Here is a 15,532-nt window from a genome sequence, read left to right as displayed (position 1 = left end):
GAAATAAATATAAATACGACACAGCGCAGCCATCAGCATGGCGGCACTACGACGGCGAACGTAAAGCAACAGAGCCAGCAAGCGACTGTCTTCGAGTCGTGTAGCAATGCGACTACAGCAACGGCGGGAGTATTGCGCTCGGTGCGCATCTTCCTTAAAGTTGTACCAGTACAATTAACGGGACCACATGGTGATATAGATACTTGTGCTTTATTAGATGACGAGTTCACTACATCGCTGACGTCACGTCTGGCAGTCAAGATTGGTGTCGCTAGGCCAGCAGCATCTTTTGTCATAGAGCGGGAGCGCGCGTCGACGCTGTTAGCTCCCAGCGAATAAAGTACTCCATTAAAGGTAAGTACAGAAATAATATAATTAATATCGAGACACGTACAGTCAACAGTTCATCAAGTTACTCTGCATGGCGCGATAATAGCGGCGAGTTTGCAATGAATTCGGGAATGATGAGCTGTTGACTGTCCCATAGACAGTCTGAACATATCCACCCAGTCTGTGCCGACCGAAGCTCCAGCTCATTGTGAACATCTACAAGACATTAGTGACCAACTCGTCTAATGCAACAGCGGAACCACTTATACTAATAGGACAAGACAATAGGTCCCTGCTCATTGCATCTGAGGTAAGACATGGTAAGCAAGAACACCTCTCGGTTGGGTATTACGCGGACAAAAAAGAGTTTGTCCCTACGGTCGCGGTGGATTATGCTGCAAGAGAGTTTTCATTGCAGCCACATGTGAAACATATGAAAGACGAAGCTCATGAACAATTAGTTAAATAGCCCAATGATTTAGAGTCGTTGTGAGTAGCGCCGTGCAGACCTCAAGTCGACCCTGAAATTAGCGCATTGCAAATATTACAGTATACGACCGGACCTTTCATTCCTAACAAAATTATCTAATTGCGATAAAAAGATCTTTCACAAGAGTATGGAATTGCACACCAAAATTAATAAATAATATCTTTTCTTTTCTATATTATAATAAGTCCCATTACTATATCCATTTATATTACAATTAAAATAAGTTAATGTCGTCGATACATAATGATAATGTTATAATTATCATTACATGCAATGTATGTATATTCAATACATAGATTAATCTCAAAGGAAGAAAAACATTCTATCAATACAAATAGTATGCAAACAGAAGGACTACCACGCAACATACACGACAAACAACAAGTAGCACGATACTAACGGCCACATGCCATCTCATTTTCCCATATCATGTAGGCATCACTCAACTGAAAGGGCGAGATAGGTATGCGATCTGGAAATTCCGAATGAGTATGTATTTAAAACATGAAAATCTGTTGTATTGTATAAAGGGTTACCCAGAAGGTGACAGTACTCCAATAAATGTAAAAGAAAGATATGTTGAGATCACTTTGGCCAAGATATGCTTGACTTTGGATGGCCCAGCTATCACAAACGTCAGGCGCTACATTATGTAGTGCTGCGAAGAAAAGTTGTATTCTTACGCAGGTTAGTATATGACATAACCTGTAGGTTTGATGTACATTGGCACTGTACAACGATTCCCGTCCATCATAGCAGAACAAAACATATCGATACAAAGTATCATTTTATCCGTGAAAAATTTTCTGAAGGAATAATAAAGACGTAAAATTTCTAGCCGACATTGTGACCTAAGCCTTTGAGGCGATTAGATTATTAGGGTTTAATAAATATTTATTTTTCTTTAAAGCTATATCGCTTATCTTGTATCATTTTTCAGGTTTTTATGTACGTTTTGATTCCTTTTCATTAAAGGGTATCGGACTATATGGTCGCAATCTAAAATAAAAATGTCAACTTGACTTTTGTCTCTTCCTCAATAAAAATATAATAATCTTATGCAATCTCGGCCGATGTTTTATTTCGCCAATTGCTTTTCTAACAAAGGGGAAATATTTTATAAAAACTTTTTTGTTTTGTATAGCTTTTGTCTAACGAAAAAGAATATTTGTACACTTCAAAAATAAAATTCTGTCACACAAACATTTTCACAAAAGTTGGATCAGTTTGCACTAAAGTTGGTTAATAATAATTGCATACATAAAAGATCAAAACAATTCGATATTCGTTATAATTTTCTTTTGAGAACATTTAATTAATGTCATTGCATTGGAATACTCGCCAATATGCCTGCGCATTTGTTTACCAAAGGATTAAATGTAACTAAGCATTACAAATTTATAAAAACGTTGAGTATTTAACTGTTTAAAGATGACTTCACTAGCTATCGTATGGTATATTTATTGAAACACAAGTCAGAAGTCAAGGATAAACTTACCTTGGTGCTAGCTCAGAAGAAGACTCAAGGACGGACTTAGCGATAATGGTGGTGAATTCGACAACCATAATAACGGAAAGAAAAATATACTTGTTCAGTCACGAGACATTATCTTTCATAAAATGTCACTTAGAACATCAACAAAAATTAACCAGCCGTGCCTACCATCTGGACGATATTCTTTGAAATTGTATTAAATTAAAATTAAAATAAAATGCAAATTACGCAAAGCCCTAACACGATCACGCGCTGCATGCGTCTCACTACGATCTGCTGTACTGAATTGATTTTAATGTACAGACTCCATGCATATTGCCAGAAGGCAGAAAACGTTGTCTTGTAAATGGGCGTCAAGAGTCAAACGAAATCTAGATAGCTCTATCGAGAGCACAAAAGAACCTTGATATGGTACAATTTAATGTTTGTTATTGTTTAGATTTACAGTACACCACAGAGTTACAGTGACGGTACATCAAATGTTTTGAAACTAAACCGGAGCTGATATGGTTTAAAACAAGCACCACAGTGTTGAAATTCCTACTTTGAACATGGACAGACATGGACGGAATTCAAACAATCTGAAGCTGACTGCTGCCTTTCAATCAATCAATGGACAGCCATATACGTAGATGATGGGTTAGTAGCTGCCACGAATGGGGATTTGGCCAACATAAACGACCAGACTGCCCGATGAGAAATAAGAAGGAGAAAAACAATGCGGTGAAATTAATGACACCAAATTTACAACTTTCAATAATTATAATAACTCAATTAAAGACAAATGGTATGTAGATTCAGGATGTACTAGACATATGACCTCTAGACGTAACTGATTTTCAGATACGAGTATAAGATCTTGGATAACGGTACCTTGGATAACAGTAACACTACTGTTGCGAATGGAAAACAGATCGAATGCTGTGGCATTGAAGATATTTCAATAAAAACACCTGAGAACGTGGTCAATCAGATCAGTGATGTTGCTTTTGTATCAGATTTAAAACCAAATTTACTTTCTGTAAAAGGCTTTGATAATAATGGATGTAATTTTTATAAATCTAGTGATTCTAGACTATACGTTTTAGATGGCACGGTAAATGTTCCCGAAAAGTTGACTGACAATTATTTAACACAAGATGTACACTCTGACTGTCAGGATACGAGTTTTAAAATGTGGCACAAGAGTTTAGGACACTTATGTCGTGCGTGAACCAAGTGAGGTAGGCGTTTACATTAGTAGATAAAAGCGCGGGGCGAGGTTCGATATGCTACATGTAACATCTCCCCACGAAGGGTTTCTAACAGATGGAATGTCATTCCGCACACCTGTCCCCTCTGTGATGCTGACTGGGCGAACTGTCCGATCGACAGAAAATCTTATAATAGGTGTAACTCGGACGTTATCCCGGGGTTAGAGGGGGAGAATGTAACTCGTTTCCTTTCGTGTGCGTTCATCAGAAATATCATAGAAGCTCTGGAATCCGACGACCCATTTAGGGGGAGATTTTCCCTACTAACTCCTTATTCAGGACCGATTCAGTGCAGTTATGTTGATACATAACTGCCCACTAACGCCACCATCCTTAAGTGAGGGCGTTGTAAATTATAACCTCCGTTGCGAATATTAATACTTTAGTGCTGGCTTGATATTGTCAAGGATGATAAGCGTGCCAATGGTCTGACTAATAAAATTGCCGGACAACTAGTGGATGAGTAAAAGCGAACCTTAGGTTCAGACTCCTTTTGGTGGAGGAAGAAACCAGAAAAATTTTCAAATAAGTGAGTGAGACAGCCAACAGTTATGAAAGAGAGTCGAAAGCAAAACTATCTATAATAGGACAGTTGCGAGTACCGCTATATCCCGGATGAAGACAAAACTAATGAAATATATTTTGAATATATTTTACAACTATCTTATAAGTAACTAAATCATGGTATTAATCGCTTGTTTGGGTAACTATGTATGGAATATATTGGCTCTACTTTGGGTTGAACAGTAAAAAAATTAACTAAAAATGGATCTACAGTCAAACTTGGGTTTAGCCGGGTAATTTATGTTCTAAAGAAAGGCATATGTCAATTACAGTTTTTACTTTATAAAAACGCAAATATAAAATGATATGATTTAGGTTTTTGCTTTTTATTTCTTTAAAACAGTTAGTATACTCATTATCAACTCGTTAATGGGAAAAATAATAACATTAGCCTTTCCACGAAAACAAATTCAACATTTACCGGTTAAACATATTAAGTAACACACTTAAGAGCCAAGCCTCATTGTTCAGTCGTGCTCCGTTGCTTTCTACAGGTTATGACACTGACTTGCGTTGTCGTACGTCGAATCAACATACTGTCCGTCGACGATGATGTCAACAGATAGAGGACGGCGCGCAACGGAGCAATGGGGCCTGGCTTTTAGCCGTAACATGTTTGCATCGTATTCAAATTATGACTAAATATTATTATACATTGGTGGTTGTACGATTTGTACACGTTGTCGAATTATTTTGTCCATTTAAAGCATTTATAGGTACCTCTGGCTCGAGGACTGTCATTTCTTCAGAGGTCCCTTGATTGGGGTCATTTTTTTTCCTTTGCTGTAGAATATATCCAGGAAGAGTCCTGAAAAACAAATTATTTATTTCGCATAACATACAGTGGGTCAAAGTACAAAATCTCGTCTTTATTCTTGCGGCGTAGACAAAGTCAGTTATTAATAAAAATGTTAATTGCTATAATTACAAAGTATAAAACGATGTCGCTATTTGTATATGTATGATTTTGATGCATTAATCGCTGTTATTTAAACATTTATGACCCCGTGCGAATCAGAGCCAAATCGCTTGTAATACCAGTATATAAGTCTATTGAAATACACAAAGCCCTAAAGTTACTAATTTGACACTTGAATGTGATTTACCGATGACAAAAATCACACGTCTTTCATATTTCTTTTTATTTATTTGACTAGAAACTTTTGAAAACTACGCAATGCGCTATTTCAGATTATAGCATATAACATTAACCCAATTGTCATCGAAATCCGTCCAGTAAACTTTGAGGGAATGAACAACAAATGTCGGCACATCAAAACTTTGACCCAAGAGGTACATACACACTATCGCCAAATTCTGACAGATGCGAACGAGATTGCATGAACATTGCGTAGTTTGTATGAGACTATTTACCGCAATTAAAAATCAGCAATGTATGCCGAATCCGCAACTGTGTTCGGCGAACTGCACCGCGATAACACCATCGAATCTTGTCGCAGTGAGACGCAGCTAACCAATCAAAGTGCGTTATTGTGACGGAACGACAACCACACCGCAATGCGATTGGTTCGCTGCGTCTCACTTCGAATCGAATCGATAGTGTCAAACTAAATGGAAACCCGTACTTCACTCTCTGATAAAAAAAAAAATCTCGAATAAAACGAACGTAATACCAACCAGAGAATACCAAGATGGCGCCGATCCATTGCCGGGGAATGAGTACGTTGCCGAAGAATACCACAGAGGCGAGAACGGTGAAGAACTTCCTCGTCGTCGTAACCACCGAGCACGGGAGCGGACCAAACTCTGACACCTGATATAAAAGACAAAACACTTAAATAACATATGCATATAAAGTGGTAAGATACCATACCTTGGGTAGATTCTTTATGGGAAGTTTCAAGTTAGTTATCAATAGCATAGTTGACAAGGTCAGAGAATTGTAAAAAATATATGTAATCTAGGTTTAATTGATATATTTACGGTCATTACGCTAATTCATTCACATTATGAATGTCTTCTTTAGATATTTTAAATTTATAAGTATTTATAAGTTAGATAGTTTTTAGTTTAACATAATTTTATGTTTTTATTGTATAATGTTTAGTAATATTGTTTAGTATTATTGTGTAATGTTTAGTAATATTTCGACGACCTCGGTGGCGCAGTGGTTAAGTTCTTGCCATTGAACCGAGATGTCCCGGGTTCGATCCCCGGAAACCAGACATGATGGAAAACGATATTTTTCTGATTGGCCCGGGTCCTAGATATTTATCTATATATGTATTTGTTATAAAATATAGTATCGTTGAGTTAGTATCCCATAACACAAGTCTCGAACTTACTTTGGGGCTAGCTCAATATGTGTGGTTTGTCCTCATTTATTTATTTATTTCTTGTATTTTACCAACATGATTAACTACCTTACTAGCGAAAAAACCCGGATTGACAGTTAAAAGTTAATAAATAAATTCATAGACTGTAACAATGCAGCTGGATCAACGATGATTGCTATTATCTAAACATAATATTATTTAATAAAAACTAATTCCAAAATAAAAATAAATAAATGAGAGAACCAAAAAGGTTTGCCCCGGGTGAGGATCGAACTCACGACCTTAAGATTATGAGACTTACGCGCTACCTACTGCGCCACCGAGGCTATGACGAAACAACCGAAATTATCTTCTTTATCTACTTAAAATCAAAACAACTGAAAATAACAAAGTACAAATTGAAAACCAAATTTTACTAGAGTGGGAATTTTGGGACACTTTTTTATTATACCGATAATTATTTCTAAACATTATTATGAGCAGATTTTTCTAATATATATTTAAAAGAGACGGTAAGAAAAGTGCCTCAGGATGGACGGACATTTAACTAATTGTGTAAGTCTATGGATTTCTTGGTTCTAATTCTAAGTTATTATTATGGGATTATTTAAAAAGCTATAGGCTAACAAAGGTCAATAATGAACGCCGCATGCTTTGGTTTTCTATATGCCAGGGGGAACTTGCTCAGCTCGATTCTAGTTTTTATTTTTTTATTTTCATCATCATCATCTCAAGAGCCCTCCTTGACCCAATGCTGGGCATAGGCCTCCTTCCGTCTACGCCTACCATCTCTGTCCTGGGCCAGCCTTGTCCAGGTGTTGCCAGCAATTTCTTTTAGGCCTGTCTGCTGCCGGATGTCCTACGCTCCGTTTTTCATTTCTGGGATACCACTCAATTACAGTTTTGCTCTCACCTTCCATCGCGACCCTGGAGACCACGTCTTGAACTTTCGATCTTGTAATTTTATGCACAGCACGGCTTTTTTCCAACCAACTTTAACTTTAAATCATAGTTGATCCATTTATAAATATTTAAATGATATACTTTCGACAATTTTTCTCAGTTCTGGTCGTTCCAACACGCCAGCAATTTGTAGCTCTTTGAGAAATTACTATAATATAAAATTTGACGTGAAATTGTGGTTGTGACCTTCACAGTCTTTCTGTCAGTCTGGTATGTTAGTTCGCGCCTCACAAAAATTAAATCAAAAAGTCCAACTTAAATTCTGGTATAGTTTTCATCGCGATACGTTGCTTAGAACTCGAGATATTGACAAAAATAAGTTCTGAGCGGACACACATAATAAACGCAGCCACGGACAAAAGCTAGTGTTGAAATTTTAATATGTTATATAAATACCATGAAAAATATGAACAGCTGTCCCAGGGCTCCGGTGAGCGCGAAGGCAGTCACGTAGACCAACACTTCAGGGTACAGTGACACGAAAGACACGAACTTGAAGATTTCCCCGCTCAACAGTACACCGATGCCAGATATTAACATAGACCTGCAAACATATTAGGGTATATGTGTGTTATACATATATTCAATTGTTTATATATACCTGTTGGTCTTGTACTATAAAAATAAAAATACTAAATGTTCGTCGCGAACTTCGACCTCGCGAACACATTTTTTTTTTATTGTAAATATTTCAAAAACGACTCAAACGATTTTGTTGGCCCACGAACTTAAAAATTTATATTGACAGATCCTACATACCTTTTAAATTTTATCAAAATCAGACCAACGGTTCGTAAGTAATCGCGTTACAAACAAAACACACAATATGATGATGTATTCAATACTTGCTCGCAGCACAACGTATATTAATTCGCAACTGCACTAGCAAATACGTCTAAATATAATTCGTGGCAAAACCTAACTTACATACAACATGAAATAAATTCATATTATTAGGTCTTTACATATGAAACAAATGAATGACGGTTAACGAAACACAAATACATGTGTAAATAGTTGTATAAATTTGAATTTGGAATTCCTAACCAAAGAGGAGAAATTTGTGATTAAAGTGGCCAGTACAACAAAACGCCAATTTCATATGTAATGACCTAGTATATGTACTTTAGGTCTGACTGTACATATAGATTAAGAAAAGACAGCTAGTGACGACATTAAGTTTATAACTATGTTTATTTATGTATAGCACCATCTGTGCCTAATAACTTCGCTCGCTCGCGGCATAAAGAGTACCTAGTGCTATTCTGTAGCGGTGGTGGTGTAATGGTTAAGACACGCGCCTGTGAACCGAAAGGTTCCAGGTTAGAATCCTACTCGTACCACATGAGTTTGTATACCAATCTGACTCATGTGCCACTTGCTTCCGGTAAAGAAAAACATCGTGAGGAAACCTACACTCTGGTTGATTATCAACTTGTGTGTGAAATGGAGAAGACAATGGCAAACCACTCCATTAATAATGCCAAGAAAGTCGTTATGTGTGTTTCATTCCATGTAATGACCACGACCCTCAGCAATGAGGAATACGACAATGAAGGAGAAAGTGCTATTCTAGGTGATATTCTACCAGTGTTAATGTCCGTAGAATTCTCGTTAAAGAGTAACAAACAAACATACATCGTCACAAATATTCGCATTAACAAAATTCGTATGAAGTGTGAAGAATGTCATAAATATTCTCAATTATTTTTTGGTCTATGATTCGCTGAATGCCATCATATTTCAATTTTCACACAACATGTCATACAAAATCGAGTGTAATTCGCTTAAGCCAGGTCTAAAAGTAATTTTTTAAAAGAAAACATTCGCTTGAATCAAAATTTTGACAAAAAATAATAGTGAAAAGAGTACATAAAAAAAGAAAATACAGAACCGTTAGAAAGATAATCAGAAGGTCACTCCGTTGTCAGTCTATCAGGCTCTCATTTTCCATTTTAACTTGTTCAATTTCCCCCAGCTTAATTGATTATTAGATAAATAAAATTATATGCTATATTATATTATGATACATTTATATAAGTACTAGCTGTGCCCCGAGACTTCGTTCCCGTGGGAATTTTGGGATAAAAATTACACTATGTGTTATTCCAGGTTATATTCCACCCATATACCAAATTTCATAACAATCGGTCCTGTAGATATTACATGAAAGAGTAACAAGCATACACATATTCACACACACATTCGCATTTATAATACTAATAGGATTCGAAAATAAAATTAAACTTACCACCAGTTAGTGTTGAGCATCATAGAGTAAGCTGTTGGAGAGGATTCACTCTTGATTCGCTCCTGAAATTTTATTTGTAAATTTTTATTTTTAAACAATTCAAATAATGTCCTTTGCCTTTTCTTTTCAGTAGTAAAAAAAGTTAAATAATATTTGTCTTTATAATAGATTTATTATACTTTATAGATCTAAAACTTTGAAATAACACTAACACTTAAACTTACTATTGGAATCAGTTGATTTTTGGAGAGAGACATAAGCTACTTTATACCTCAGCTGGAGCCACATGCAACAACTAATAATAATACAATTCAATCAATAAATTTCCTTGAGTTTCCTGTCAATGGATTTTTCATTATACTCTGTTCCCTGCCATATATATTATCTGCCTATACAACACAACCTTTTTATCCAGTCTTTTACTTCATCTATAAAATTTTCTTTCTTGGCTTTCCTTCCTCTTCTAGATTAAATTTTTCCTTCGACCATATATTTTCATAAAGTCGTCAATAAAATAAAATTATATTTTACCTGCACAGCGCCTGTCAGTCCATCCATAGTCAACGAAAGGAGCAGCAGTATCTCCCCGATACCAAAGCCCTGGTCTTCACTAGTCTTCCTCGCATTGTCCTTGAACATGAACAGGACCACTCCGATGACGATCAGCAAGATGAACAAGTACTTCTTCATAGGATAGACTTTCCGGCCTATTAAAACCCCGAGAATCATAACTGGGATTGGCTTCGCTGCTTTTCCTACCACCTGAAATATACAATTACATTTTTGCTATTGAAATGCTGCTTCTACAGACTTCTTTTGTACACTACTCTGTTTATACCTTCATCAAAATGAAAAAGTTGTTCTTGGATGAAAGAATAAAGTATAACCATCTTCATATTTTTTTTTCTTCTAAATTTTTGACAAGGCTTCAGTGCACTTTGTGTGACTATGTCAGCCTCATGGGGGATCTACCTTCATCATCTAACATGGTTGTTTCATTTGTATACGTATAGTAAGTATAAATATGTGTATATAGAAAGTGTACATAGTAAACTTCTTAATTTATTATTTTTATTGTGATATATTGCATGCCATTGGTAAAACATGTGACAAATTTATATACTTAATAACTAGCAGTTTGTCATAAAATCATAGAATCCTAAATTTATAGTGTTCGGACAGACAGATGGGATAGGACAACTTCTTTTTAAGACATTTTTGACACCGATTGTACCAAATTTGGAATGAACATACAATCCTAATCTATTCTAAAAAGCATGGTTATGTCAAAAAACTTAATGTAGGTAACTGTCGGTAACAAGGAATGTCTGAAACTGAAATTAACAATTTTAAGTTGAAAAAGGAACAAGTTTTGCATAATCCTTACCTGTGTAGGGTAGTTAACCCACTGCAGTGCCATGATGGAGCAGACCATAGCCAAAAGATATGTGAGTGCCGACGAGAAGTAGTACAGTGTTTTTGTGGTGTCCTTTTCGTGTTTCCATGATAACTGAAAAAACAGAATGAGACATTGCATAAAATGTAAGAAATCAAGAGACATCTTTATCAATTTGTTTGGTTAATTCAAAACACACAATAATACAGTGTTTCATACATATACTATTATTATAAAGAGGCAAGCATTTGTGACTTTGTGAGTTTGTATGTTTGAGGCAGGTAATTTCCAAAACCACCAAACCAATTTCCAAAATTCTTTCAACATTAGAAAGGTGCATTATCCAAGATTCGCTATGGCTACATTTTATCTCAAAATTCCCATGGGTGGGAAGCCACAGGCAACATCTAGTTATAAAATTAGGAGTTGACTCTCTCTACCAGCATGGGCTGGTTTGGGAGTGGAAGAAATACACAAAATCATTACAGTCATGTGAATCATTGCCACAGTGCTATTTATCCTTATATTGGGCTTAGAGATTTTCTCATAGGTGATAGACTAGGAACCTGTCACTATTTCATTTCATTTCTACCAATAGTTGCCATAAATCTAAATGAGGTCTCGAGTTTCATAAACCTACTCTCTGTCTACCCTGTAAGGGATAAACTGAAATAACATTTTATGAGTCTCTTTTAACATAAGCTACCTTGTAACATACCCTAGTCTTTCTTCTCTACTGTGAACAGTCTTCCAGGCACAGGCATACATGAATCCACAAGTGTTACACAAGTTTAAACCACAAGAATTGTGCTATAAAGTGACAACAGGTTTACTTTGGCAGCAGTACATTTGAATCCAATCCCAAAAATAAACTAATACATTACTTAGACACATCAAATACCAATATTTTAGGTGGTCCTTTTCGACCTCATGGTAATAGTAACTGTATTTCAAAGAAACCTCTGTTCTGCTCATATGTGGGGGCATCCTCAGCCTTGACCCATTTTTAAGATTTGGTTGTGGTTTTGCGAACAGCCGCCCACTTGATAAAACGCTTTTTGGAAATGTAACTGGGAATCAGATAAAAAAGTCTACTTACCATCAAAATTTGGGCAAATATGTAGTTTACAAAACACTGCACAAAAACTAGCGACAAGGCACAGGTGAATTTGTCATTTTGTCCATACTTCCCTCTGGTTATTTTCTCTTGTAATATTGCAAACACGAAATAACATACAAATATAGCAACCGAGTAAAATATAAACTTGAACTCGGTCTTCCCCTTCAACATTTTTGTTTACGTTTTCTTGTTCAATTTATTAATGATTTCTGAAAAAAGTGTAATAACTATTACACGGTAGCCCGATAAATTGTTACCGGTATCTCATAAATTAGAACGTGTGACACGTAATTCATAAAATTTTGTAACATAAATCAAAGATTTACTGCTGCGAATACTAAATCAACACGTATCCACAAAATCATACACGCCAAACGCCACACAAGCAACAAACATCTGTCAGCTGTCATTTTTACACTAAGCCTGTCACTGTCACTTTTTGCGGGGAAAAGAAAGAACCGTGACGTTGGCAAAATCATCGTTTTGGCGAACGATGGAGCCACGAAATTAAAAAAAAAATATTTTGGCTTTTGCATTGACCCTTTTGTCGCTCTTGTAATGTAAGGATACACACCATGGAATTAGTAGACAGGCGAATACCTAGGTATTTATGAAAAACGAAATATGGTATACATACCTTATTATTATAACAGTCCTCTGCCGCGTCTGTTGGTTTTCATTGAGATTTTCACCAGATAATCATACACCGGAGGAATCATACGATTCCTCCTGAGGAAAGTTTAGATGTATAATTTATTAAATTTTTACCCCAGCGAAGTCGGGACGGGGCTCTAGTCAATAATAAAGTAGGTACCATTTCGCTTGCTATTCTTTGCGGTTTTAAAAATCTATTAATACAACTCGTTCCAAGGTCCCCAATTATGGTTTAAAGAGTTCATATAAAAAATTCTGTCGGTCGAGTCGAGACTTTTCCCACTTTGGTTGTTAAAATAAATGAGATGCCGAATGAGAATTAGGACCATGTGAGTATGTGGAACAATATTTCTAAAATAATCTATCAAATGGACTGTGTGCGGCCGCGATAATTTACTTGCAGTGCCATCTCGCTCGCGGTGTTGTAACTTCTCTATGTTGTTTTTTGGAAAGGTTCTCAAAGTTTAATATTACCTAGGTACCTACCTACCGACATAAAAATGATAATTTTATTAAGTGTAAGATGGCGTAAGTATCAATTATAGTAAATTACTTTTTAAAGATTATATATTGTTTGATATAGTATAAGTGTAACTATATTATTCAAATTTTATATGGAGCTGTAATGATGAACTAGGTAAGTATCTTCCTAATTCAATAAACTAAATTTACAGCGCCATCTCGGATGGCTGGGAGTTAATATTACTCTTACATTTCATAGATATGGTTCTCAAAGTTTAATCATACGTACCATAGAGAATAATGACTTAATTGAATGCTAGATGGCACCTTCTAGTTTCAATATCACATCTAAACCATTAAAAAGTCGTTGGTATGTGGCGAATAATATTATTTTGTTTATTTTGTTTAATATTATTTTTGTACCTTCTTTATATTATTTCTAATCCTATAATACGACGAGTAGAGTACATACTATGTGCAACATGCAGCGGATTTAACTTTGCTTTATATTAGAATGGTTCTCAAAGTGAAATCAAATCAAATACCTACTTTTTTACTCAAACAAAGGCAGGCGACTTTTGTTTTATGTAATCATTTTAAACACAGGAAAATATACCCTTTTTAGACAATTAACTACTTCATTCAGTGTTAAAACACGTATCAAAAACATATATGTATATTTTGAATTGATATCTTTCACAAAGCCGTTACAATGACGAGTAATTAAAAATGTTATTTAAAACAAATTTTGTAGGGGTACTACGGTACTACAATATTTCCCATTGATTATATCGATGAATCAAAATTAAAATTCCATTTCATTTATTTTCATTGCGTTACTTTTATTTTTTTATAAGTTTAATATTTCATTTTAAAACTTTTAACGTGAAACGGAATGCACGATATTAAATTTTTTGTTGAAGAATATAAACTCTATTGCTTGAATGAAACGGTTTAGGTTCCATTAGCTTTTTCCTCCTACTTCTACACTCAACACTACTACAAACATGTTGATATTTTAGTTTTGATGTTGCCTGTGATGCAGATTATGGTTAAATGACTATTTGTAGGTTATTTTGTTAGAACTTCTAAGTTTGTTTATAAGTATATTTGCAGAGTGTTTACAAATAAAAGTATTGTTGTTTAGTAAAGCGCATAAAATATGGACTTTTATTATCGCAAACTAAGTTGTGAAGTTGTGTAAAAGTTATTGAACTAAAGTTGAACAGAGGTTTACAAGGAAACCATTAAAGTAGTGCTTTGTGATATTCAAATTTTACTATAAAAGTGTATATTATGCTGGGTATGTGTGATAATATAACTTTAAAATTGAACTTTAATAGGTACTTAAATATTTTGTGTTCAAGGTTAAGTTACGCTGTTTGTTGTACAGTCGCGGCAAATTCAACAGAAAATGGTTTATACCTATTTCGTTATGACTCATTTCTTCTCTCTTGGTAGGTAAGTGGTGATTAATTTTACAATGGGAGTCTTTGTTTTGGGGCTGTGTATGGAATTTGTACTGTTGATAATTTGTTTACCTCATTAACCCCTACTCTATCTACTTACCTAATTAAAACCAGAGTGAACCAAATCCAGACTTTTAAATTGAAAAATAATTGTATTTACGCCTATTTAGTTCGGTTTACCTACTTGCTAGACCAATTTTGGCGTATTTTTGCCAATTGGTAAACACCTACGTATGTTTCGAGTACTCTTAGATTTTGACCAGGTATAGGCGCATATTTGCCTTTATTAAATAATGTTATAAGACAAGTATCCTACCTAACGTCGAGTAGTGCCTACTAACAAGATTCTGCATGGCCTAAAGGTCTACGCTTGTTTCGTATGAGCGTTAAAAGCTGTAACAAAAAAGAAATTAAAAGTCCTAACTCCCTACTCCTGTGCCCTCGTGCCACCTACCTATGTGTCTGGATAGGTATTGTGAAACAAATTGCGCTGTTTGACCGTGTGAGGAACTGGCGCATTCGTGGCAACCTTCATGTCTTACTTCAGGAATGCCGCCTGTGCTGGTACGGCTAGACTTGCGTAAACCAGCAAATTACGTACTTAGCGGTTACGAACAAATTAAATGTACCTAATAGAGAATGTCTTCCGTCTGGTCCTGGCATGAGGGGCAAACCTAAGAAATTATGCTTTTGTGTTGGCAAGGATTGAAGCGTGCCAATTGACTGACAACTAATGGACAAGAAAAGGTAGGAAAGCGGTCCTGGGCACCGACGCTCTATGGCGCGGC

The 15,532-nt window shown here is 35.6% G+C and overlaps 2 protein-coding genes and 1 non-coding gene across 20 annotated transcripts in view; 1 reads left to right on the top strand and 2 right to left on the bottom strand.

Moving 5' to 3' along the window:
• Window positions 1-1,773: 1,773 nt before the first annotated feature.
• On the bottom strand, window positions 1,774-12,560 carry meigo (medial glomeruli). Its single transcript, XM_053767922.2, has 7 exons — window positions 12,139-12,560; window positions 11,031-11,153; window positions 10,175-10,405; window positions 9,644-9,705; window positions 7,789-7,936; window positions 5,771-5,906; window positions 1,774-4,940 (listed from the first exon to the last, which is right to left on the bottom strand). The coding sequence occupies exons 1-7, from the start codon at window positions 12,328-12,330 to the stop codon at window positions 4,870-4,872; spliced, it is 963 nt and encodes a 320-aa protein (XP_053623897.1). The 5' UTR covers window positions 12,331-12,560; the 3' UTR covers window positions 1,774-4,869.
• TRNAM-CAU (transfer RNA methionine (anticodon CAU)) lies at window positions 6,683-6,755 on the bottom strand. The gene has a single exon. It is a non-coding gene; the product is annotated as a tRNA-Met (tRNA).
• A 1,714-nt stretch (window positions 12,561-14,274) lies between the features above and the next one.
• LOC128683299 (uncharacterized protein) overlaps window positions 14,275-15,532 on the top strand; it is a 171,815-nt gene continuing 170,557 nt past the window's right edge. For 7 of the 18 annotated variants that reach the window (XM_053768760.2, XM_053768769.2, XM_053768767.2 and 4 more), the window contains exon 1: window positions 14,278-14,736. The gene's annotated coding sequence lies outside the window, so the exon portion shown is untranslated. Of the gene's footprint in view, window positions 14,737-15,532 lie in introns of all 18 variants that reach the window. The other 11 variants (XR_008406270.1, XM_053768772.1, XM_053768773.2 and 8 more) reach the window with 6 other exon arrangements.

The sequence above is a fragment of the Plodia interpunctella genome, chromosome Z (genome assembly GCF_027563975.2).
Source record: "Plodia interpunctella isolate USDA-ARS_2022_Savannah chromosome Z, ilPloInte3.2, whole genome shotgun sequence".
Lineage (NCBI taxonomy): Eukaryota > Metazoa > Arthropoda > Insecta > Lepidoptera > Pyralidae > Plodia > Plodia interpunctella.
This window is presented reverse-complemented; position numbering and strand designations above follow the sequence as displayed.